The sequence below is a fragment of the Triturus cristatus genome, chromosome 8 (genome assembly GCF_964204655.1).
Source record: "Triturus cristatus chromosome 8, aTriCri1.1, whole genome shotgun sequence".
Classification (NCBI taxonomy): Eukaryota; Metazoa; Chordata; class Amphibia; order Caudata; family Salamandridae; genus Triturus; species Triturus cristatus.
In genome coordinates, this window is record NC_140591.1 from 359,570,509 (window position 1) to 359,597,844 (window position 27,336).

Below are 27,336 nucleotides of genomic sequence, written 5' to 3' on the forward strand. Positions count from 1 at the left end.
TCAAAATGTCGTAAATGTCAGTGAATTGACGCTGTTCACATGCACCAGAAGACCATTGCTTACACCACTTTAATAAATTTAAAATCAGAATCACACACTTTCATCACCTTGACCAATAGGCATTGAAAATAATCCACTTCCTTCTCTGATCCAGAGCCAAGAATGCCCTTGGTGGTGCCTAGTCTGTATGCAGGTAAGACATGGCACAGATGTACACCTGCTTGTATTTGCTGGCAAATCAGTTTGCCCAGATTCTGTTTCCAGATCTGATTTGATTGATCAATGAGTCTGAAATTTGATGTGCAGGTTGAGTGATGATGGCATTTTTAAATAAAGCAGAGAACGTGCAGTCTGTGAATTAGTGGAATACCACATGTAAATCTGGCAATATTAGATCTGCAAAAGTTTTATAGATGTATTATTATATTTAGTCCAAGTAACCAGATCTCGAAGCACAGCAGTGCCATAACTCCATGATTCAAAACAGTAAAAAAAAGGTAAATTTTGGGCAGCATGTACCAAACATTTTTTGCGTTTGCAAACGGGCCGATTCCCAGAATCGGCTTTTTTGCAAACGCAAAAAGGCTTTGTACATTTAACAAACCCTATTTTGCAAGTCAGTAACCTGCTACTGAATCGCAAAATGGGTTAGCAATTCGGTATTTGGGAGGGGCGTATTTAGGGCATCCCTTTCAAATACCGAATGATAAAGGTATGCATGAATGTTTTGTAACCGTCAATGCATTCGCAAAACATTCCCAATTTACCACCAACTTCAAGTTGGTGATCCCCCATTTGCAAATTTAAAGGGGTCCTGTTAGAATCCGGGTTCTCTGGTTGGCACAGGTAGGTACTTGTGACAATCAGGGAACCTTTCCTCTAGTCAGGGTAAGGGGTTACACTCCTAAAATTACCCCTGCTCACCCTCTAGGTAGCTTGGCGCGAGCAGACAAGGCTTATCTTAGAGCGTTCTAGGTTAAGCATTTGTGAACACATACAGTAACCAAGTGACAACACTACAGATGGACACCACACAGGTTTTTATATTAAAAATAAGGATTTTTTATATAGAGTTACCACAAGACCATTAAACGACAAAAATACACAATACTGTTACTTAGATGGTAGAAGTTTGCTTAGTTCTCTTTAGTTCTTAAATGCGAAACTTTAAGTCAATGTACCTTAGATGCGACACGCAGGGCAACAAAAGTGTTGCAACGATGCAGATGCGATGAAGTTTTTGGTGCAAAGAAATAAAGACATGAAGATCTTCCAAATGCGTTGCGCTTCTCCGATGTTGCGAGAAGACTCGATGCGTCAGCTACAGCGGCGTCACCCCTTTACGCGATGCGACGACAGCAGCCTTGGCAGCGGCACTCTTCTCCGACGTTTGCGAGACGCTTCCGCTCGATGCGATGCTGCAGCGGCATCACCCCTTTACGCGATGCAACAACAGCCGCTCCGACAGCGGCACGCTTCTCCGTGGATGCGAGGCGCTTTTCTTGATGCGGTGCAATGCGACAACTACGATGGCTGCGATGGCGACACGCTTCTTCCTCGATACGAGATTCTTCTCTTGATGCGGTGCAATGCGTCAGCTACGATGGCTGCGATGGCGACACGCTTCTTCGGCATTGCGAGACACTTCCGGAATGATGCCAGATGCTTCCGCTCGATGCGATGCTGCAGCGGCGACACCCTTTGCGAGATGCGACGACAACAGCTCCGACAGCGGCACGCTTCTCCTTCTCGAGTCGCGCTTCCAGCTCCTTGCGACACGCAGTCCCTCAGAAGGCCCAACAACAGCAGCAGGCACTTCCAAATGACTCTGGGGAGCTGGGGGTGAAGTCCACTGGTCCTGGGACTTCGTTCAGGGTGCAAGCTCAGTACAAGCCCTTGGAGATCTTTTAAGCACAAGTTGAATTAAAGTCTTTGTAGTCTTTTCTCCTCTCCTTTCAGCAGCAAGGCAACCACTGCAGGCCAATCCCCCAGGTCAGGGACAGTACTCCTCCTTGCAGCTTTCCCAGTTCCTTCTCCTCAGGCTGAGGTTTTTCTTGTCAAGCAGGATCTAATTTCTTGGGAACAGGGTCCCAATACTAATACCCCTAATTCCTTTGTTCCTCTGGGGTAGAGGGGCCTTAGCCCAGTCCAAACCAGTTCTTGAGCACTTTGTTGACATGACTCTGCCTTTCTATTCAGGGTGCAGGCAGAGACATCAGCCGCTCCACAGGAGGTGGAGCCAGCATTGTGGTGGCAGAGCACAGCCCTATTCAGAGTCCAGGTGCACTCCTCCCACCCATCTGGATGTCAATCTCTCTATTCACCACCAGGCTACCTAGCCCTGCTCTTCTGGGTTTCCCCAGCCCTGTCACTCACACAAACCAGACAGGCAGATGCACATCATAGCAGAGGCATGCTGAAATGGTTAGGCAAGCAAATACCAACTTTCTAAAAGTGGTATTTGCAAACACAGAATATTAAAATAAACTTTACTAAAAGATGTATTTTATTATTCTGAGTTCAGGCATACTAAACTCTATATTCTACCATGTTCCCTGGGTCTGTTAGGATCATAGAATGTTACAATTCTAACAGCCCATTCTGGCCTATGGAGAACAGGTAGCCTTACAATAGTGAAAAACGAAAATGGCTGTAATTCACTATTAGGACATGCTACACATATCAGGGCTTGTCCTACCTTATGCTTACAATGCACCCTGCCCTTGGGCCTACCATAGGGGTGACTAATATGAAGTTAAGGGAAGGTTTAGGGACTGGGAAGTGGGTGCACTTGCCCAGTCAGCATGACAGTACCAGACTGCACGCAGGTTCTGCAATGGCAGACCTTAGACACATTTTACTAGGCCGCTGCTGTGGGTGGCACAACCAGTGCTGCAAGCCCACCAGCAGCATTTGTATTTACAAGCCCTGAGCGCTCCTGGTGCACTTTACTGGGGTCTGACAGTAAACCAAATAAGCCAATCGTGGAATCCAACCAACATATACATTTTAAATAGGGAGCACTTGCACTGTGGCACTGGTTGGCAGTGGCACAGTGCTCTGAGCAGCCAACACCAGCAAAACACATGAGGCACAGCGACAAAAAGTGGAAGGGAGACTCACGCCAAGGTGCCAGGTCTAACACGTGTCCCCTCCAGCTGAAAAGTGGGGGGAACTACCCTACCCCAGGGAGTTCCTCATCACTAAGGCGGAAAAATCTGGACAGACCGTCAGCATTGGCATGATCTGTACCAGGGCGATGTTCCACCATGAAATCCATACCCTGTAGGGAAATGGACCACCTCAACAGCTTTGGATTCTCACCCCTCATATGCATCAACCATCTGAGGGGCCTGTGGTCTGTCTGAACCCGGAAGTGAGACCCAAACAGGTAGGGTCTTAGCTTCTTCAGCGCCCAGACCACAGCAAATGCCGCACGCTCAATAGCACTCCATTTCTGTTCCCGTGGTAGTAACCTCCTGCTAATAAAGGCTACAGGTTGATCTAGGCCCTCTTCATTAATCTGTGAAAGAACAGCCCCCACACCATGCTCTGAAGCGTCTGTCTGAACGATAAACTCTTTGGAGAAGTTGGGAGCCAAAAGCACGGGCCATACCCCTTGACAAACCTCCTGTAATACCCGGTGAGACCTAGGAAGGCTCTCACCTCTGTCTGGGTTTTGGGCGACTCCCAATTCAGGATGGTTTCTATCTTGGGTTGAAAGGGTGCCACCTGGCCACTCCCAACTTGGTGCCCCAAGTACACCACTGAACCCTGCCCGATCTGGCACTTACTCGCCTTGATCGTGAGGCCTGCCCTCCGCAGCGCCATCAACACTTCCCAGAGGTGGCGCTGGTGTTCCTCCCACGTGGAGCTGAATACTGCGATGTCATCCAGGTAGGCTGCACTGAACGAATCCAGCCCAACCAACACCTGGTTGACCAACCTCTGGAAGGTGGCAGGGGCATTTTTCATCCCAAAGGGCATAACCTGGAACTGGTAATGCCCATCAGGGGTGGAAAATGCTGACCTCTCTTTGGCCCCATCGGTCAAGGCGATCTGCCAATACCCAGACGTTAAATCAAACGTGCTGAGGTAGTTGGCAGCCCCTAGCCGATCTATGAGCTCATCAGCTCTGGGGATGGGGTGTGCGTCAGTCCTGGTGACCGAATTGAGTCCTCTGTAGTCCACACAGAACCGGAGTTCGGGTGTGGCTCCTGGCGCTGCAGCCTTTGGGACAAAGACCACTGGGCTGGCCCAAGGACTGCTTGAGGACTCAATTACCCCAAGGGCAAACATCTTGGAGACCTCCTCCTTGATGCAGGCCCTTACCCTGTCAGTTACCCTGTAGGCCTTGTGCCGCACAGGTGTACTATCCCCCAGTGTCCACATCATGGGCACACCAATCAGTGACACCGGGAATCCGGGAAAACCGGTCAGAGAATTGTCCCAGTAACTGGCGACAATCGTTCTGTTGCTCAGGGGTCAGGGTGGAAGAGAGGATGACACCATCCACTGACCCATCTTGCTCCTTGGCTGACAGGAGGTCAGGAAGATGCTCGGTCTCCTCCTCCATCCCAGCATCTGTCGCTAAGAGCATGCCCACTTGGGACCTCTCCAAGTGGGGCTTGAGGCGGTTGACATGAAGGACCCTCAAGGGGTTCCTTGGAGACCGCAAGTTCACCAAATAGGTGACAGGGCTCTTGCGCTCCACAACCTCAAAGGGACCGGTCCACTTATCCTGGAGCGCACAGGGCTCCACTGGGGCCAAGACCCATACCTTCTGTCCAGGCTGAAGCTCTGCCAGAGTGGCATTCTGGTCGTACCACCGCTTCATCTCCTCCTGGCTGGCTTCCAGGTTTGCCTCAGCAAGTTCCCTGAAACGCCTAGTCTGGTTTCTGAAGGCCAGCATGTAGCTATATACATTCTGGGGAGGTTTCCTGGGAAATTGCTCCCAGCCTTCCTTTGACCAGACTTAGAGGTCCTCTCACTGGGTGTCCGTACAGAAGCTCAAAGGGACTGAACCCTAGAGACTTCTGTGGCACCTCTCTGTAAGCAAAGAGAAGGCATGGTAAGAGGACGTCCCACTTACGCCTCATAGGTTCCTCAAGACCCATTATCATGCCCTTTAGGGTTCGGTTGAATCTCTCAACCAACCCGTTTCCTTGGGGGTGGTAAGGCGTGGTGAACTTGTAGGTTACCCCACACTCTTGCCAAAGGGATTTCATATATTTAGATATGAAATTGGTACCTCAGTCAGACACCACCTCTAGAGGGAATCCCACTCAGGAGAAAATTCCCATCAGCGCACGTCCCACCACGGGGGCCATCACTGTCCTCGGAGGGATGGCTTCCGGGTACCGGGTAGCATGGTCCACCAGGACCAGGATGAACCTATTGCCCATCGCTGTCCTGGGGTCCAGTGGCCCTACAATGTCAATCCCCACTCGCTGGAATGGGGTACCGACCACAGGGAATAGCTGGAGTGGAGCCTTCTGCTTCCTTCCACTCTTCCCACTTGCCTGGCAAGTCTGGCAGGTCCTGCAGTGAGTGTCTGAACTACTGCGCATTTGGGGCCAAAAGAAGTGGGTGACAAGCCTTTCAAAGGTCTTGTCCTGCCCCAAATGTCCTGCTAATGGCACATCGTGAGCCAGCCCCAGTAGGAAGGCTCTGAAGCGCTGGGGTACCACCAGCACACGGGCTGACCCAGGCTCAGCAACCTTAGGCTCAGAATACAGGAGGTCGTTCTCCCAGTAAATGAAATGTGTTCCAGACTGATCACCGTTGGCCTGGTCTGCAGTCTGCTGCCGCATACCCACGAGAGAAGGGCATTCTTTCTGTTCCCTGCAGAATTCCTCCCTGGAGGGTCCTCCTTCTTGCTGCCAATGGGTCAGCTCAGGCAGGTCCCCCAGTTCAGCTATCTGTTCCCCTGTAGGTTCCAGGGCATCCCCCCTCAAGGTCTACTTCCTCCTGGACCGTGGGAACTTCGGGGGACGGTTTCCCGCGCCCACTGCCTCTTCTCCCTAAGGCCGGTTCCTGGGCCTCCCTCTCAGGCTCCAGGTCCTCTTGAGCACCTCTACTCGCTGTCATGGACCGTGTGGTGAGACACGCCCAATCTGGCATACCCAACATCTCCAGGTGAGCACTCCGCTCCACCTTAGCCCAAGGTGAGCTCTCCAGATCGTTCCCTAACAGACAGTCTACAGGCATGGCGGGCCTCACAGCTACCTGAAGAGTACCAGAGACCACCCCCTCCCCCACTCAAAGGGAACCTGAGCCACCGGGCAGTGACTCTCTGTGTTGTCGGCGGCATCAACCGGATAGAATGCTCCTGGGACAACCTGCTCCTGAGACACCAGGTGGCGCTTGACAGCCGTCACACTGGCTCCTGTGTCTCTGAGAGCTTCAACCCTATGGCCATTTATGGTCACCCACTGCCTGTATTTTTTAGTGTTCTCAGGCAGCGGGGTTTTGGGGACCACTTCACGGTCTCCTAATGAGATCAGGGACATTTCTACTGGACCCCACCCACCTTGGACACCCATCTCTCCACCCAGGGCTACACTAGCCGTCTGCCGGGGGGTTGCACCAGGGGGTGCTGGTTTACCAAACTGGCGACACTTGGGATCATTGGCAAAATGACCCAGCTCACCACATCTGTAACAGGTTGGGGGCCCTCTTTGAACAGGGGTACCTGTCGGGGCCCCATTCGGATTCTGGGGTGGGGGAGGCTGAGAACCTTTCCCTTGGTTCCCTTGGGGATTACTTTGGGGCCTCCTCTAGAACTCTCTCTGTTTACCCTTGTCCCCCCCGCTCTTCTGCTGGGGACCCTGCCCACCTTTGGCGGAGTCTCCCACAGGACCCTTGTGGACCCTGGTACTGACCCAGCGGTCCGCCTCCTCAGCAAGCTTCCTAGGGTTAGTCAGCCTACTATCAATCAGGTGCTGGCGTAGCTCAGGAAAACAATTACTGGACAAGTGCTCCCATGCCATTAAATCAAGAAGCCCTTGAAAATTATCAACCTTGCTACCCTTCACCCAACCATCCAGTGCTCTGCAAAAAAGTCACATACTCCACATACGTACTATTGGGAATCTTAGTGCAACCCCTGAACCTCTGTCTATACATTTCAGGGGTTCACCCATAACTAGCCATTAAAGCTTCCTTCATATGGGGGTAAGAGTTATACACTTCTGAGGGAAAATCTAGCAGTGTGTCCCGCCCTTCACTCAAGAACCGCCCCCACAATCCCGCTCCCCAATCCTTCTCAGGGACCCGGTGGGAGGACATGGCTAATTCGTAGGCTTTGAACCACTGCCCTATGTCATCATTTAAAAAAAAATATTTCACTACATCTTTGGGTATGTACACTCTGGACTCTACCTGCACTGGGGGTGTGCTGCCACCAGAGGGAGTGTTTCCCAAGCCCTGGACTTTCAACTCCAGCTCCCTCATTTTCATTTCATGCTCCATTTGGCTTTTTTTCTCTTCCATTTCCAGCCTTTTTTGTTCCATTGCCAGTTGTCCATTTAGTTTGGCCATCTCTATTTCATGAGCTCTGGTTTCCTTCCTGTCTGCCAACTCCTCTGGAGATAAACTTTTACTAGAAACACTGCTACCTGCAGGGGAAGGGGATCTCCTTCCTCTTGGACCCACTGGCCCATCCAGCTGCTCATCTGCAGTCTCATCATCAGTGGCATTCCTTGCTTCTACCCAGGCCCTCAGCGCCTTGTAGAACTCTGCCTTGTTTTTACATCCAGTTGTAGAAACATTAAATTTCCTGAAGAAGAATTTCAGCTGCTTTGCAGTGTAGTTATCCAATTTCTCTTCTTCCCATTCAAATTCAGTATTGACAGAGACTATGGATGCTGCTTTCTCCACCATGGTTAAGCTTGGCAGTGCTCAAAAATAGACAGACCCAAAAGAAATCTACCAACAAGTATTGGTTGCGTTTAAGGTCTGCACTCACTAAGTAGTGTTCACCAATTACTGTACATGAGTCACAAATGCAAGTCCAGAATCCTCACCGCTGACCACCATTGTTAGAATCCGGGTTCTCTGGTTGGCACAGGTAGGTACTTGTGACAAGCAGGGAACCTTTCCTCTAGTCAGGGTAAGGGGTTACACTCCTAAAATAACCCCTGCTCACCCTCTAGGTAGCTTGGCGCGAGCAGACAAGGCTTATCTCAGAGCGTTATAGGTGAAGCATTTGTGAACACATACAGTAACCAAGTGACAACACTACAGATGGACACCACACAGGTTTTTATATTAAAAATAAGGATTCTTTATATAGAGTTACCACAAGACCATTAAACGACAAAAATACACAATACTGTTACTTAGATGGTAGAAGTTTGCTTAGTTCTCTTTAGTTCTTAAATGCGACACTTTAAGTCAATGTACCTTAGATGCGACACGCAGGGCAACGAAAGTGTTGCAACGATGCAGATGCGATGACGTTTTTGGTGCAAAGAAATAAAGACGTGAAGATCTTCCAGATGCGTTGCGCTTCTCCGATGTTGCGAGAAGACTCGACGCATCAGCTACAGTGGCGTCACCCCTTTACGCGATGCGACGACAGCGGCCTTGGCAGCGGCACTCTTCTCCGACGTTTGCGATACGCGTCCGCTCGATGCGATGCTGCAGCGGCGTCATCCCTTTACACGATGCGATGACAGCAGCTCCGACGGCGGCACGCTTCTCCGTGGATGAGAGGCGCTTTTCTTGATGCGGTGCAATGCGACAACTACGATGGCTGCGATGGCGACACGCTTCTTCCTTGATGCGAGATTCTTCTCTTGATGCGGTGCAATGCGTCAGCTACGATGGCTGTGATGGCGACACGCTTCTTCGGCGTTGCGAGACACTTCCGGAATGATGCGAGACGCTTCAGCTCGATGCGATGCTGCAGCGGCGACACCCTTTGCGAGATGTGACCACAACAGCTCCGACAGCGGCACGCTTCTCCTTCTCGAGTCGCGCTTCCAGCTCCTTGCGACACGCAGTCCCTCAGAAGGCCCAACAGGCACTTCCAAAAGACTCGGGGGAGCTGGGGGTGAAGTCCACTGGTCCTGGGACTTCGTTCAGGGTTCAAGCTCAGTACAAGCCCTTGGAGATCTTTTAAGCACAAGTTGAATTAAAGTCTCTGTAGTCTTTTCTCCTCTCCTTTCAGCAGCAAGGCAACCACTGCAGGCCAATCCCCCAGGTCAGGTACAGTACTCCTCCTTACAGCTTTCCCAGTTTCTTCTCCTCAGGCAGAGGTTCTTCTTGTCAAGCAGGATCTAATTTCTTGGGAGCAGGGTCCCAATACTTATACCCCTAATTCCTTTGTTCCTCTGGGGTAAAGGGGCCTTTGCCCAGTCCAAACCAGTTCTTGAGCACTTTGTTGACATGACTCTGCCTTTCTATTCAGGGTGCAGGGCAGAGACATCAGCCGCTCCACAGGAGGTGGAGCCAGCATTGTGGTGGCAGAGCACAGCCCTATTCAGAGTCCAGGTGCACTCCTCCCACCCATCTGGATGTCAATCTCTCTATTCACCACCAGGCTACCTAGCCCTGCCCCTCTGGGTTTCCCCAGCCCTGTCACTCACACAAACCAGACCGGCAGATACACATCATAGCAGAGGCGGGCTGAAATGGTTAGGCAAGCAAATACCAACTTTCTAAAAGTGGTATTTGCAAACACAGAATATTAAAATAAACTTTACTAAAAGATGTGTATTATTATTCTGAGTTCGGGCATACTAAACTCGATTTTCTACCATGTTTCCTGGGTCTGTTAGGATCATAGGATGTAACAATTCTAACAGCCCATTCTGGCCTATGGAGATCAGGTAGCCTTACAATAGTGAAAAACGAAAATGGTTCTAATTCAATATTAGGACATGCCACACACATCAGGGCTTGTCCTACCTTATGCTTACAATGCACCCTGCCCTTGGGCCTACCATAGGGGTGATTAATATGAAGTTAAGGGAAGGTTTAGGGACTGGGAAGTGGGTGCACTTGCCCAGTCAGCATGACAGTACCAGACTGCACGCAGGTTCTGCAATGGCAGACCTTAGACACATTTTACTAGGCCGCTGCTGTGGGTGGCACAACCAGTGCTGCAAGCCCACCAGCAGCATTTGTATTTACAAGCCCTGGGCACTCCTGGTGCACTTTACTGGAGTCTGACAGTAAACCAAATAAGCCAATCATGAAATCCAACCAACATGTACATTTTAAATAGGGAGCACTTGCACTGTGGCACTGGTTGGCAGTGGCACAGTGCTCTGAGCAGCCAACACCAGCAACACACATGAGGCACAGCGACAAAAAGTGGAAGGGAGACTCACGGCAAGGTGCCAGGTCTAACAGGTCCCTTCCCCTTTGGGAATGGTGGCGAAAACTTTTTTTAAGAGCAGGCAGTGGTCAATCACGGACATGGTGGTCTGCTGACACCAGCAGGCCACGATCCCCATGATTTTAGCTATTCCTAGGGGGTCGCAAATTGCGACGTAACTCATTAATATTAAGGCGGTAGGTAGATTTGCGAACCCCTATGAATCGCTAAATGAAACTCCTGGAGTTTAATTTATTTGGAATTGTGAATACCTAATTGCGATTCGCTGAAAATCACAATTGGGTAATCGCTATTCCAAATCTTGATACATGTGGCCCTTAGTCTGGATGGAAATTATTACTGTGGAAATCGTCACTACGGTATTTGTCCAGAGTAGGCAAGAAATTAACACAAATGCATTATGAGATAGGACCGCTACAGACAAAAAATAAATCTAGAAATCATTCATCTGCATGCTGGGAAAGCCTTTATGTCTAACGGATGTTCCTCTAGAGTCTAGACTGGAGTATCTAATTTCATTAAATAAGTCATAGGAATCTCTGCAGTGACCTTTGTATATGTTTTTATTCCATATACATGCAGGGCACAGAGGTGCTCTTCATGCCTTGTTAGACCTCACAATTTATAAGGGTCTATTTGTGCAGAATGTTGTTTTGAATCACTCAATTACACCAGACATGATAACGGGGAGTACCAGACACCTCTAAATGTCGACTAAAGTGTCAGTCAGTGCACAGAATCCGCATACTAGAATTTAAGCTATTTCAAACGCTGTTAAGGAATGTGATCAATTCATTTATTTTTAAGATGGATTAACACTATAATATATGGAGAACCTGTGTACAGTTTGAAATATTATAGGCATCCCACAAAGTATGCATGAGACAATATTGGTAAGGATATGGCAAACTAGCTGAATGATGCTGCACCCCTGAAAAAAACTTTATTAAAATCTTTATTAAATGACCAGTGTTAATTGAAAATGTGCGGATTTTAAGATGGATTTTACTGCTGTTTATCTATTTAGCTTTGTTTTTGAGCCACTCAATTTCATTTTATGTAGGAAAGTGAATAGGCACAGCGTGCACTTAAGAGTGTGTTTGGTGAAGATGAGCTATTCCTCATTAGTGTTTTTATCATTACTGGGCTAATGTTTATCAGACTATTGAAAATATAAACATGAAAAACGGTTAATTCCCTTAATTTTGCCAGTATGTTTTTTTAACTACAGCATTTAGACTCCGATTTCAATTCAAATGTGAATAAGAATACTGGATACTAAATGTTCTCGTTCAGCGGGCAGCAAAACACACCTTTCGTTTGGCCAGAAGTTCCATTTCTGAAATCGGATACAGGCACCAAGTTGCATCCAGTAAGAGAAAATGTGCAGCTGTTGCCTTTTCACAATTTAATAGAGTGTTTATAGCTCAGACACCAGATGATATTGAGCAGAGGTCAGAGTTGTGAATATAGAGATTTATCATACAGTTACTAAATATGCAATAATCTCTCAACTCTAATGCATACAGCTCTTCTTTAAGCAAATGTAAGCTCCAGCACTTAAATATAACATTTGATTAGAACGTTGTGATGAGGAAAAGTTGCAAAAACAGAGTTCTTGGGCACCATCACACTGTCTAGACTTGTAAACTACTCAGATTGTATGTTGCGTATGTACCCTTATATAAGAGAATGTTAGTTTAAGATATTCACTTAGGTAATTGATACTGATAGGGATTACCATACAGTCTTCTCAAAACTAAGTTTTGCTCTGCCTGGTATAATGACCGTGCTGAGAGCGTGCAAAATTATGTTTTTTCTCCCTGCTCATATTGCTGTGATCAAAGCAGGATTACTGCTAAAAAACAATGCAAATGAAATGGTGGAACTTTTTCCTGCAAAAAAAAAGTAATTGGAAAAGTAGCTAAATAGCAGACTTGTGCTACTTCTGACAGAGGGCATATGGTGTGACAGAGAATGAAGTGAGCCAAGCCCACCTCTTTTGCAGACAAAGCACTTTAACGTGTACAATGGGATGCTGATGGCTCACTGTACCTGATTTGCCAGTGCTCCTAGGTACAGTCTGATCAGACTGGTGGTAGCACAGTCCCAAACTGGACTAGAAATACACTAACAAACCAGACTAGAAGCTCCCAAAACACACTCGTCAGAGTGAAAAGTGGCTGGGAATTGCATGCAGGGAAGTGCTTTGTTTGAGTGACCTTAACTTTGAAACCTGGTGAGCAGAAAAAAAGTGATTATCTGGGATGCTTGAAATAAACCGTGCAATTTCAGTCTAGTGGAGCTCAAACAGTGCAGCACCTGCATTGCATTCAAACAGAGGGGGCGTGGCCTAAAACCTTGTGCTGGTTTGTTGTGGGTGCAAGAAAACATTGTATTTGTTTAGTCGTACAACAGAGTATACTTGTTCGTAGGATGGTCTAGGAGTTGAGTTTTATGCGCATAATTAAAAAAAAATGTGTTTATAATTTTGTCCAGTGATGCCGGAAACAGTGATCGTGTTGTAATTCAAGAACTACTGAAGACAGTTGCGCAATCACAGCAACTTGAGACAAGCACACAAAGAGATTTCAAAGGTATGTTATAATCGTCTATTGGGGCTTAACTCTGTATCTCTTGTATATCTTTACTCATATTTGCTGTTTCATTGACTGTTCTGTTTCAGTGGTGCTGTTAACAGAAGTTGACAAACTTTCCAAGGATGCTCAGCATGCTTTAAGAAGAACTATGGAGAAGTACATGTCCACTTGTAGATTGATCCTATGCTGCAATTCCACTTCCAAGGTCATTCCACCTATCCGAAGCAGATGTTTAGCCGTGCGAGTACCTGCTCCCAGCATAGAAGATGTAGGTTTGAATATACTCAGATGAACAAGGGTTATCTCATTATATACAGTGGATTGTATTGGGTGCTTCTGCATAAATTTGTGTTTTTTCCAAGTTAAATCATTGTACATCTGAATTTCTGGCACGTGCACTCTGGTTCAGATGCACGCATTTTCAGTCTGAAACGGAGCTTCTCTGTTCGTTTTCAACCCTTTATGTGCCCCTGATCTTGTAATGTTCATGCACGTACTTTTGTGTTTTAGCATCTTGCTCTTAACTGTTTATAGACTAATTGCTCCTTTTATTCCTTTGCTTTCTCTTGTGTAAACAGTCTAACTCCAATAATGATACAGTTAAAAGGGGTGGCATCTATCGTCTTTCTCATTTAATATGAAGCCTAAATAGCAATGTTACTGCAATAGAGGTTTAGGAAACTTAGTTTGCAGCTAAATGATATAGAGCATTTGCCATTCTGCTATTCAATGCACAAAAATGCTGTTTTACCAGCAGAATGTGAATCCGTTTTTGATTGTGGACATTTAGGTCTGGCCTTTCAGATGTCTTGAGCTTTCTTTTTGGACTAGTTTTTCCACAACATTCATACAAAAAATACATCCATCGACTTTTGGTAAGTGGGCTTTATCCAGTGCTCTTTTGAGATGCCAATAACATGTTGCTTCCACCCACCACAGAGTACAGCATGGAGTACTCAAAGTGACTGCATAAAGACTGTGAACATTGTTCATACACACTTAAAAGATCGTTCCTTTCACTCAAGTGACACATCTGGTTCGAAGTATATATTTTTTTTAAATAAACTTTATAATACATGCTATTTATTTTGCCTATGTCGCTGAGAAGTTCTGCACACAGTTCACAAGGTTCATAAATGTACAAAGAATACGCCCCTGTGCTACCCAGTGTGTTGTGTAGTTCCTATGAACCTATATAGGATCTGTGCGTTTAAACAACATAAACTGTGGGATTGGTGTCCAGACTGATTCATGACACCCCCACCGGGTATGTTCGCCTGTATACCAGCTAGCTCACAGTGCCACTGTAAAATCTCTTACCAAGGAGAGAATAGTTCTTGGCAACTATTGAACATGACAACCCTGTCCCATCAGGGATCGTGAAAACAGTACTGTACCTTTCGCACAGTCACTCGTGCTTACTTTGTCTCAGAGAGAAACACAGAATAAACAGTGGGGACGTTTTTCAATAAGTATTTATTGAACTAGTGTCATTCTAGTGTAAAATAGGTGTGCTGAAACAACCATAAGACTGAAACAGATATAAATGATTACTAGCACCAACAGAATAAAAGGATGGTAGATTCCTACCAATGTTCTAAAACGATGAATACGGGCAGGTATATAAATACATGACCATAATATTGCGTACTCCTGCATTGCAACCCTAACTAGCTGTACCTAAGTGTACCTAGCATGTATGTAGGTGTAGAGCCAAGAATCCCCCCTTGGCTGAAGCCAACCCCATTACCAGAAGTGAGAGACTGTAGGACCCCGTCTTGGTCTCGAGATGGACACCCCGCGAGGGATGTCAGACCACTACGAGCTGGAGTGTCTTCTTGCAGGAACCTCAGCGTCTCGCATCAGTGTGTCAGCATGGAAATCTTTTTCTCCTCTTCCTGCCTTGGCAAAGATATGGCGTATATATACCCAAAAGGCCTACTCAACCTGGCTGCTGAAATAAATTTATTTCTGATGAGGTGTTCTAAGGTCCCGAAAACAGTGGGAAATTATTTTAGTGTTTGACTTCAATGAAGATTAATACAATGCCCAACCCAGACTACAAGTTAGTGACCATTTATTTTAATGCACCAAAGTCCTGAGGAGCTGCATAGGATAGGATTCATAAATATAAGGTGATCCAACAGAACGTTGAGAGTTGCTCCCTGTGATCTCAAAGCGGCTTAACAATGTTTTTCCGAGAGCAAGAGAAATGTTTGGTACCTAAGGTGATGTAAAACTAGAGGAAATTGAAACTTTTTTTGTTGCTTTTTTGACCACTGTGCGTATCATTGCTAGTCTCTAGCGGGACCACTTGCCATGTAATCATTCGTAGGTCAAAACAATTAACATAGTTGATTTGAGTAATAGGCAGGTTATGTATGACCTGTTATTTTTGATAGTGATTGTTGCCATGATAAATCTCTACAAGCATAAAGCTGCTAGAGAATGTACAAATGTATACAGTTTAGTATAGAACAGGTAGTGATGATACAGTGACGATTTTCAAGTGCCATAAGTGAACTGTTTCCATAGCAAGCATTTCTCAGTGAAATACTTCATCTTGAGGTAGATTTCACATTTTTGAGTTGAGCAGTGGCTGTTCATGAACCCAATTTATAAAATGTATTTTCAAAGAGGTGGTGGATATAGCGATAACTAAGTTGAGCGGAATCAAGGACCGAAATAGACGAAAGATGATACAGCGTATGTAAAGATACAGCTTAGATCCATGTACGGTAGGTTTCTGCCAAAAAGCTGCATTCCATGGTCCCGTTCCATGTATTAACACAGAGAAGTAAGTAAACTGTCTGCATTTTATATGTTGAAAAGCTAATCCTTCCATGACTGTCTATACATAAGAGTTAGTGTGTGATAGATTTCGAGCTATATATTTAAGGTTTGTATTGGCCCTTTCCTTACAGATATGCCAGGTATTGTCAAGTGTATGTAAGAAAGAGGGCCTGGTTCTGCCTCAAGACCTTGCTCGACGCCTTGCTGAAAAATCTGGCAGAAACCTTCGAAAAGCATTACTGATGTGTGAAGCCTGCAGAGTGCAACAGTAAGTGCAGAAAGAAGGCAGTTCCGATAGTGTTGACTGTGACCTGCTTGTATTTTAATCTACATCCCCTTCCTACGTAGGTATCCATTTTCGGCTGATCAAGACATCCCAGAAACAGACTGGGAAGTGTATCTGAGAGAAACTGCTAATGCAATAGTAAGCCAGCAGTCTCCACAAAGGTTGGTGCGTTTAATAATATATTTTTCCCTCTCTTTGATTTTCTTTATTTATATTGCCTGCATGACAAGTTGGTGCCTTGAATGGAAAACCATGAATTGTTGCTGGTGACATCTTTGGGTGGGAATGTACATTTTGTATGAGAGCTACTCATCTATGCTTGGATTTGACAGTACCTGTTTTGGATTCTTAAAATTACTCCGTGATTAATGGCCCTATGCCACAGGATGTAGGACAGACACATTAATCTGTGATTTCAAGCACATGTAGAAAAATTGTCAGCAACTTGATACAGATTTGTACTGTTTATTACCTTTGTTTTGAGTTATAATATAGTAGTATTTTTAACTGTCTAAGGAAATGATTAAGGTCAAGGCTGTCAGTTACATTTTAGGTATTGTAATCATGGGAATGATTTCTGTGGTTTAAAGTAAACAAAAATAATCTTTTTTTGATACTCCAGGCTTGTGCCTTTTCACTGTCATTTTCCTTAAATATTCAAGGCTGCGGAGGTAAAATAGGCAAATTGGTCAAAGGCTCCGTTTTCCAAAATATCTACATTAAAAAACAATATGGCATTTACCTCCAGCCTGGAAGTCTGCGTACCTGCAAGATGGACAGCATCTCCTGTAGATTGTGTCTTCAGCTGATAATCTATAGAGAGAGAGTATCCAGACTCTATCATCACTGCACCATAATAGTTCAGGACTTCTGTGTTTCAGGCATCATACAACTGTTCTTCCATACAGCTATTCCCAATGCCCCGGTATCCCATGCCCTCTGAATTCTTCTTGGATGAGCTAGAAGGACTGATAGCCAAACAGTTTTTACTCAAAAGAGGACAAACCGGCGTTCATCCAAACTAGCAACTTAAAACCGGAATAGATTTTCTTTGTCCACCTGAATAAATGTCACCATATATCAGGTGGTAGTGGTGGTCGAATCAAGGGATTGGTTCTGCCTGGTGAACTTGTGAATGCTTACTTCAATTTTTCCTGAATAGGAATATGTAAGTTGATATTTGTATTACTATCATTACCAATGCAAGTCTTAAGCTCTTCAAAATAACTTCCATCTACTCTGGCAACTGTTAGACAATCAGGTCTTCATTTATCCTCAACTCTTTGACTAGATTCCTTAAGGCCCCACTCTTTTTCAAGCTCCCGGAGTCTACAGTTAGTGATGTATACTATTTTCAAAACTCAGTTCTCTTGTTCAAAGGTAAATTCACCTGAAACTTGTCCAAAGCCTGCAGTTGAAGGTAGCAGTTCAGGTTCCAACTTAATAATGGTCTTCTGTCACGCCACTGAGTAGACTTAAGGCATCAGCTCAACTTTACCTCATTCATATATATATATATATTTTTTTTTTTAAACAATTTTTATTAACTGTGATTGTACACCTTTTGTCAATAAAGGCTTCACTCTCAAGACACAGTTTGCAATCAGGTTGTTCAAGTTGTAACATTCTTAATAGTACTGTTATGCAGATATACGCCACCTTTTCATACATCTCATGTTGCATCGTAGAGCTTTTCCCATTCCCTGGTTCCACCATCCCTTATAGTGTAATGATGCCCATATTCTATTCGCTCAGGTCTGACTCTGAGTCCGGCAGAGGGGGTTCACATATATTACCCCTGAATGTGTTCCATTTTTCCCAAACCCGCTGCCATTTCCGGGGGCAACCCCTGTTACTACATACCACCTTTCCGCAACCATGGCGCCATCTAGGTCACGACACCACCAGCGTGGGAGGGGGTTGACTGCGCCCCCCAGTGTTGTGCAATATTCCTCTTTGCTAATGCTAGTCCCATGGCCACCAAGGTTTGGTCGGCGTGGTTAAGATCGATAGCGTCCCACACATTCAGTAAACACATCCGCGGCTCAGGGGGGACATCGTGACCGGTAACCAGGGAGACCGTTGCCATAACCTTCCTCCAGTATATAGTGATGTCAGGGCAGTCCCATATGGTATGATAGAAGGTGCCCTGGAGGCCGCACCCTCGTAGGCAGAGCGGAGTATCAGCCCTCCCTATTTTATGAAGTGTGGATCTAGTGTAGTATATCCGGTGTAGTATTTTGAGTTGCACCAGCTTTAGTTTGGATGGGATCGCCACCTCCCGTGGGGACGCCAGCGCCTCCTGCCACTCTTGTTCGTCCATTTCCCCCACCTCTGCGTCCCACTTCCTTTTAAGGATCCCTGTGGGGTCTTTTTGATGGTTCACCAGTTTACGATATGTCAACGATATAGCTTTCATGGCTAGGTGGTCTGTGAGCAAACGATCCTCAAGTGGGGAGGATTCAGGTAGGGCGGTCCCCTAGGTATGGCTTTCCTTAGTGCATGCTGTATTTGCAGAAATCTGAAACGCTCCGTTCGTTCCATCTGATACTCTGTCTGCAACTGCTCAAACGGGATCACCCCACCCCGTTTCCAGAGGTCTCCGACCCTGGAGATGCCTATGAGGTCCCACCCCGCAAATCCTTTACTTAGGTGTATCATGTCTATCTTGGGGGAGACCCACAGCGGCGTCTGCTGAGTGATCACCCCCTCCCAACCCAGCCTGCACTGCGCTGTGTACCATATCTGTACGGTGTGTGCTGTGGGGCCCGTTAGCTTATTTTTCCAGGATTTATCGTACAAGGCTCAGATGACTCCCTTCAATCCCAGCATGTGCCTATCCATTCGTAGAGCCGGGTCGTCTTGTGCTGCGTGTAGCCATTGATTAATTATAATGAGCTGGGAGGCCCAATAGTATAGACGTATGTTGGGCAGGGCGATTCCATACCTCATTCATATTTAGGTATCCTATGCCTGTTTTGTTTTGTCAGCAAGCAGATAATGTTGTACTCCTTGACATGCTGTGAATGACCAAGATACAGATCCAAATCCTACCTCAATCCATTGGTCTGTGGGAGGAGCAGATCCTCTACCTGCAAGATCTTCAGTCAGCTGTGTCTTTGATGTTTGGTTCCAGTCTATACTAAGATTACCCTTATGCAGAATTGATCTGCTTTGTCCCTTTTATCAAGGTTGATCTACTGTTAGCTAAGAAGGTGTACATGGGCTCAGTTACCAAAACTGCTGGGTTTTCGTAGTAAAGGAAACCTACTTACACACACCTACATATAACTTGTAGGTTGGATGGTCTTGCACCCCTAATACGTTAGTGTAATTATTACCGATATATAAATGTAACCGATTAAGCAATAGGCATTGTGCATATGTTTCACCCTGTGAAGGAATTTACACATGAGTGTGATAGCACAAACATTTATAATAAATAATAACCAGGGACGGTAACCTACTCTGCTATAAGACTTTTTGCTTTTTGTCTGATAAATCCACCTTTAGAAACTGTAAATGTCGGGCAGTTTCTAACTCTGAGTTGTGCAGGTCTCAATCAGCCATCAAAATAAGAGATATATTTTTCCATTCTCTTCAAGCTGCTTCTAGGTTTTAGAAAGTGTTTGGTGGTAGCTGCAGTTCACCAAAGAACTTCACATACGTGACAGGATGGTTGCTTGGTGGAAGTGACTGTAGACAAGCCTACTGCAAGATGGGTGATAGATTCATTTTGGGGCTCTGATGGGGGTATTGTGAAAAAAATGTTGTACAAGAAAGTGGATTTTTTTCCCACAAAAATGGCTTCAACTTGGTTTGCTGTGCTAAAATCACCATTTTCCGAGCTTTCAAGAACAAGCAGAGCTGAATTTTAAAAACATTTTTTTAACTGCAGTTTGGGCAGTTTTCTAAGGGGTAGCCCATTTTTCCTAACTTTTGTGCTTTCAACCTACTAGCTTGTGAAGCCCATGGGCGATCCTGGAAAGCTATACATTTCTAAAAAGTAGACAGACAAAATTCTGTTTCAGCAAGGGATCATTTGAGTCGATCCCTCAATGCTTTCTCAAATAAAATAACTGTTGAAATAAAAACAATATTGAAAATGAGTAGAAAAATGACAGCCATTTGTGACAGCATTTCATCTGTAACTTCTTGTCGCGATGGCCGATTTACAAAAGCATTATACTACTGCATCTGATAGAATCTTCTGGTCCCTGGGGTATATAGGGTATGTAGCCAAGAATCTGAGGTACACCAGAAGCACCAACTGAGTTGCACCTTACAGTGGTTTTTCATTGTGTACCAAGTATAGAGCAGTACATGTGGTGAAATATAAAGAGTGAAAAATAGTTATGAAGGCAACCTATGTATTTCTGAAATGTCCACCATATACTGAGGTTAGGAGCAGTGTTTTTATCTTTGTACATCTGAATGTATGTTACGGGTATCCCTACTAGCATGTGGTTCAGAGAGCATGCCTCTAATGTCCTTTTTCTTGCACATTGACTGGCATTTGGAAGGCACAAATGCAGAGAAAACCAATCCATAATAAATGTTCTACTAAGTGTGTGTTTTTTTTTTTTTTTTTTTAATATACTCAGAAGCCCTTGCAAACTGTTCCTAAAATGCACATTTTCCTCACATTTCTGTGACGGCAAGTTCTGGAATCTGTGAGGTGCCATAGATTTCCTACCACCCAGTGTTTCCCCTAAGTCTGCAAATTAAAATGGTGCCTCTCTTGTATGGGTGGGTGTAGTGGGTAAAAACCCAAAATGCAACATTGATAGGTAAACTTTATCGAGCCAGAAACCAACCCTTTTCTGCAGTGGTGGTGGCTGCGGTATTCGGGCTTCCCTCAGCTAGCACCAAGAAAAATCTACCAAACCTGCACATTTCTGAAATCTAGACTCTCAAGGGAGTCCAGGGTGGCATGATTTCGCATGGCTCTCACCAGGTGTTTCTTTTTTTTCATTTTTATCCAAGAACCCTTACAAACCCCAAACATTGTCTAAAAACGCACATTTCATATTATTTCTGTTGATAGAAAGTTCTGGATACTGCAGTGAGCAACAAGTTTTCCTACCACCCAGCATTCCCTCAAGTCTCCTGATACAAATGGTGCGTTACTTGTGTGGCTGGATCTAGTGCCCACAACTGGAAAGGGGTCCAAACACAACACTGTAACATCAAAATGTCCTATCTAAAAATGACCTGGGTTAGTTATTAGGGTAACTGCAGTATTTGGACCCGTGCTCAAAGTCCAACCCGGGAAATATATAGCTGACCCAGGCATTTCTGAAAACTATACATTGAAGGGTGTCCTGGATGATGTACTACATTGGGATTCTGTGAAGTTTTCTTACCCATTAGCCCTTGCAACCCTCAAACATTGGCTAAAAATACACGTTTTCCTTACAATTCTGTGTGGGAAAGTTATGGAATCTGGCATGAGCCACAAATTTCCAACTACCCAGTAAACCCCCGCCACCCCCCTCCCCCCCATGACTCCTGATACAAATGATACCTCACTTGTGTTTAGGGGCCTAGTGCCTCTGACTGGAAAGGGCCCAAAACACAATGCGCAGACATCAACATTTCCTGACAAAAAAAGATGACCTGTTTTACCAGTAGAGATAACTGTGGTATTTGGGCTAGGCTTGGCGGCCCCCAGGGAAACCTACCAATCCCAGACATTTCTGAAAACTTGACACCTGGGGGAGTCCAGGCTGGTGTGCTGTATGTGGATCCCACAAACGTTTTCATACCCACAATGCCCTGCAAACCTCTAACTTTCCCTAAAACTGCATTTTTCTTTCATTTCTTTGATGTATACTTACAGAATTGGCAGGAATCCACAAAATTCCTACCACTCAATGTTCCTCGCGAGGAAACTCCTATTGACCTGTTCCTGTTGCAGGCACTAGGCTCAACCACACGTGGGGTAGTGTTTATCAGTACAAGTGGAGGGGAATGCTGAGTGGTAAGAATGCTATGGTTGTCTGCCAATTTGGATGCTTATGTCCTAGAAATGCAAATAAAATGTACAATTTAGGGCAATGTTAGAGGTTTGCAGGGCAGGGGTTTGAGGAGGGAATGTGGGCATCAGTCGGAGGACAGTGCCCGCACTTAAGAGGTTAAAGTAACTTTGTAAAATGTTTTGATGCCTGGTTTGCACGTCTGTGATAGATCTCTAGGCAGTTACTCATGAAATGTTGGTTTCACAGGCACATTGGTATTAATGAAGTCTTTTGTGTATTTTTTTCTTCCTCAAAGGCTTCTTGAAGTGCGTGGACGGCTTTATGAACTTCTTACTCACTGCATTCCTCCTGAAATTATAATGAAGGTAATTTACAGTAGTTCTATAACAGTATTAGAATTTCTCTGTATTCTTGGTATAGGGAGACATTTTGTGTAGTCTGGTTAACGATTAAGATCGTTAGTGGAGCAGAGAGGTACCCGATATACATTTGTAATAACTTAGACATTGCATGTCTGCCAAAAAATACTAGGTAGTGCTAAAAATGACAGATTTGACTGTTTCAATAAAATTGATTAAACAACCACAATTGCAGAAAGAAGAGCGATTTAAGTGTACCGGATGGGATTCGCGCTGATGACCCTAGTGTTGCTCACAGAATGTTGCAGTGGTTACGTTTGGCCGAACTTGGTCTTACTGGGTCGTATCTGAGGATACTGCCTCTGCCCTAACAACTCATCGGTGCGCGTCTCCACCCCCACCAATGCCCCCCACCCCACTCACACTGTGCTGCTGTCTAGTAACACAGTTTTGCTCCTTGTTTTTTCCCTCACTTCCTGTCAAGTACTTGCCATTTCCTTGATCACTGTTTTGCCTGTGTGCCTCTCAATAGTTCTCGGTCATGGACATGCATCTTTGATCCATATAAGAAGGGGTTAGCATACTCCTCGTTTGAGCCTCTCAAAAGGTTAATTAATTAAAGATGGATTTGAAAGAAATTAGTGCTCAATTCCATTGAATTAACTTGGAGTTAACTTAGTAGAACAAAGCTATTGTCTTGAAATGGAATCAACCTAAAAAAAAACAGGTAGCTAAGTCTTGCATATAGATATACTTGCTTTGATTGGTCAAATTGGCCCTGGTCTTTTGTTTGTATATGCCTTCTCATAACTGGACTGGACCACAGTAATTAGCTGAAGGAAAGAGGGTACAATTGGGTCACAGGATAGTGAGCTTTAAAACAGTCCGAAAGGTCAGGCAGAAAGGTTTTTAGCGGTGATCAGACTGGGCATGGTGATGCCAACTAAGTACAACAATTTAATTGTCATTAATATGAGAATGGGATAATTGAGGACAGAGAGCGGGAAACACATGTTAAGGCAGGGAGAATAGAGGATTATTGTTAAAGGAACAACATGTGCACCATGTTTTTACTGGTAAGTTTGCAAGCATCTGTGCCTTAATTACCCAGCTGTGTGACTTGGAACGTAGTTGAAGGAATGAGTTGTGTCCAGAATAGATTGTTGAAGTAGATAGGAATATGGCTACAGCATAAGGAAATGCTTTTGAAGGGGTCACATGTAGCCACCTATGTAGCTTATAGTAGCGTTGTGTGCATGATGATTCCATGAGCTTTGTGAGCTGTTGGTGTAGATTCTGGAAGTTGTCGTGGACTGGAATAGTGTAGTGTCATTTTATAAGCTGTATCTGTTGGGTGCTGAGCACTCGTATGGGAGAAAAGCATATCGAAGTATACAAAAGAGGCAATCGCATCTTACAATTATAGATGCATTGACCAAATAGTAATCCTATACTTATGATCAACGCATTACTAAATATTAATTAAGTTAACTGTATGCTACTCACACTTTCACATGTATATTGGTAGATGATGGTCTTTCAGTGTCTCAATGAACTCTCCTCTTGACATTGTGTACTTTTTGAGGATATGCTGTGCGGGCATGGTTTGCAACAGAGAGCAGGCCATGGGTGATATTAGACTTCCCATCCCCCCAAAGGTGAGTAGTGAGTGGGAACTTTGAGAAGCTCCAAGAGGGAGGGAGGCACTCATGGGGAACCATGTCATTGCCGAAAAAGAAGGACGGAGAATGATGATAGCAATGGTAATATCTAGTGGTGATTGCCTAATGAGTTCAGCACAGGCAGTAGCTAATAGCGTCCAAAGAAGCTGTGTTCTGAATCAGCATATTAAAAGATCAGAATGATATTTGTGCAGATGAGACATACCCATATTATGGGAGATGCCTTCTATGTATTTTCTTTTCTTCATTTTTTTTAACGGTCTAAAATATCTTTCTCATTACCTGCTCAGACCATTTTTTGATGGATTAAGAGTGTCTTTGTGCTGTGATGCCCCTTCCTCATTCATTCACAGACCGCACCAATCAGTCATAAAATCAAACAACCGAGCGTTGGCATCAACTAATTAACCAATGGTCACGAATATTTACTCCTTGACTAGGGATGATTTCCCTCAAGGTCCTTTAGGAATACTATAACCGGTTACGTCTCTGTGCTTGAAGCTAACCTTAAATATGCAGATTCACTGAGAGATACTGGCCCTACGTGGCTGTTGAAACAACACCCCATTCTCTCATTCTCATCTGGAAAGCCACTGTGACAATCTTTCCATCCTGGACACACCATTTGAAAGCACCCCTATTTGGAAACAGAAAATCTCCCAATCTTCGAAATGTCCAATCTTTGACTCCTCACCAACCTTTCTGTGTTGGCCAAAATATTAGGAATGCCAGTCCCCTCGTAGATGCTATATTTTCTGGATTCCCAGCACATTTGGTCTGTGGTAGAGTCTAAGTCAGTCTGGCTTGCATCTCATCATGGAATAGAGACTGCAGTGCTCTGCTTTTGTAACAGAACTCTCCATTTTTACTTCTGAGGGCACTAGATAATATCTGTTTTCTAAACTTTCAGCAGACTTTGACATGGTGTACCACTACTACTTACTATGAGCTATCTATGGCACTGAATACCTACAGAACTTTGTCATTGACTACACTCACTTTAAAACAGCATGCCTTCCTTTAAATATCTGCCCCCTTTATAACTGATTTTGGACAGACCTCCCGATTCCTGATCTCTACAGCAAAAGGAAAGCCTTCCTGATGGTCCTTAAGTTCTTTTTAGGTAGTGCATGCGCTGTCTTTTTGAGGCATGCTCTATTCACTCTGTGGGCTTATAGCCCGCCCATAGGCTTGCTATTTGCTAGCTCCAGTGTCACTCCCCTATTAGTTCTTCCAATTTGTTTATGCCATGCATTTGTCGTGCCTCTAAGTGTGTATCCCTCCCCGAGAGCAGGGACCAAATGCAATATCACTCCACTAGTTACCATTATCGCATGTGTTTTTGCAACGACTTTGTTTTTTTTGGGGTAAAAAAGGAATTATTAAGGTCACATGGCGCCTGTTTTCATGTGTCACCATCGCGGCCAAATTAGGAGGCTGCGCGCTTTTTATCCACAAAGCGCCTGGTTCACGCCCGCTGCTTTATGTTGCAGCACGGTGGCCACATGCTTAGCTTTTATCCACACAGCACAAAGCCTGCAGTGGTTGTTCGGCATTTAGCGCTGTGTAGGAGGAGATTCAGGAGGTCACATGGCTGCAGAAGCGGGGCCTTTCTGGGACAGCTTTTAATACCACAAAAGCAACTGGCGAGCTGCAGTGCCCCATTTTTTTAGCAGGAGATATTCGTTCAGGTTGCCATCTTCTCTTTCCTTGGCTACAGCTGTAGGGGTCGGAAGAAGCCCCCAGTAGCAGCGTCGACACCATAACCAGCATGTCTTGGAAAACTTGGAAAAACTTGGAAGTTTTTAACTTGGAAAAAACAAAAACATTTTTTTCCTCCCTCAAACGAGCCTTCCAGTGCCTCCATTGATACAGTGTATTTGAAGCTCTCCTGACTGCTGACAAGCTGAATCAATCACATGTGAAGCTGACACTGCCCTAGCCCTACCCCCACTGCCATCCCACCAGGTACACTCTGGAGTGTAATATCCAGATTCTACCAAAGACATGCCTGGTAACATTGACTCTACCCTGGGACCATGATCCAGTCTGTCTTTGTCTTACGTTCTCGTTCTTTAAGAGCTGGTACACACTCAACCATTAGCTAGAGTCTGAGCATGCTACAGGCTTCCCACAGCCAACCTCTCCAATGTGTAGCGGCAGATTGGGTATAGGGACCCCAGACACCACTTGAGGGAAGACACTGAGTCCATCATTTGCAAATCAAGAGCTAAAAACCCAGTTAGGAATGAGGCACGATCATGGAGCACGCGGAGCCTCCTGCAGACACAACAAAGTGCTCGGCCTCTGGGGTGTGCAGGCGAGATATCTAGAGACACCCACCACCCGCACATACACACACAGGCTGCAGGCTAAGGAAAACTCTGACTTGAGAAACTTCATTTTGAAATCTCTATCAAGTTATGTTGTGGCCAGACCTGGTTATGCAATTAGTTTGTGTTCCATTATGCCATTTACTGTTCTGTTACGTTATGTTCATGTTTTTTCATACTCTTGTTTTATGTCATGTTATCCACGTCATGTCCTATTCATCTCATGTTATTATATTACAGTATGTCACGGTATATATTGAGTTTTATCATGGTACACTATGTATGACATGGATTATGTTGTTATATTATGACATCACTTGTGTTATTTATAGTGCCTTGCTATGTCATGTGTTATGTTGTTTCATGCTTTGCCTTGTTGTATCATGACATGTAGTTTTCGTATAGTGAACGTTCATCAACCACTTTTTAGTTGCTTCTTTGGCTCTGTTGTGACGTCTGTTGGTGTGTTCGCTGTAGCCGAAACTCTTATTTATGGGCATGCTCTAGTGTTGACTGTGTTTTTGCGACCAGACCAGGCAGTCCATGTTCTTAGTATTTACAAGCACGTCGTAGCAACAGGTTTGTACTTTAGCATTAGGGAGGACTCAATAAAGCATGACCAATAAGTACATTTTCCCAGTGCTAGAATAGCTCCGTTGGCTGTGTGCCCTGCTGCAGAGATGATATAAATATCCTGTCTTTGCTAGTTTCACCTTCTGACTGCTCCAATCTGTCTCTCCCAGCCCTCTGCGAACCACCATTTCCACCTTATTTAAGGCATTGGGATTGCCAGCTGTCTATGTATTGGCACAAATAGCGCCTTTACTGTGTGTCATTTAAGTCCTAGGTGAGACCTATGGGCTATGCCAATGCTTGTTCCTCTTGTATGGCTGCTCTGTCTTTGTACTGGCCTCTTTGGTCTAGAGCACTCTAAGTCTCTCACCCCCACTAACC

General features: G+C 45.0%; 1 protein-coding gene across 1 annotated transcript in view; it reads left to right on the forward strand.

Moving 5' to 3' along the window:
- RFC3 (replication factor C subunit 3) overlaps positions 1-27,336 on the forward strand; it is a 103,091-nt gene that overhangs the window by 71,183 nt on the left and 4,572 nt on the right. Inside the window, exons 4-8 of the mRNA XM_085621693.1 lie at positions 12,848-12,945; positions 13,035-13,216; positions 15,873-16,009; positions 16,090-16,188; positions 22,304-22,373. Coding sequence (XP_085477819.1) covers positions 12,848-12,945; positions 13,035-13,216; positions 15,873-16,009; positions 16,090-16,188; positions 22,304-22,373 — 586 coding nt within the window. The remainder of the gene's footprint in view (positions 1-12,847; positions 12,946-13,034; positions 13,217-15,872; positions 16,010-16,089; positions 16,189-22,303; positions 22,374-27,336) is intronic.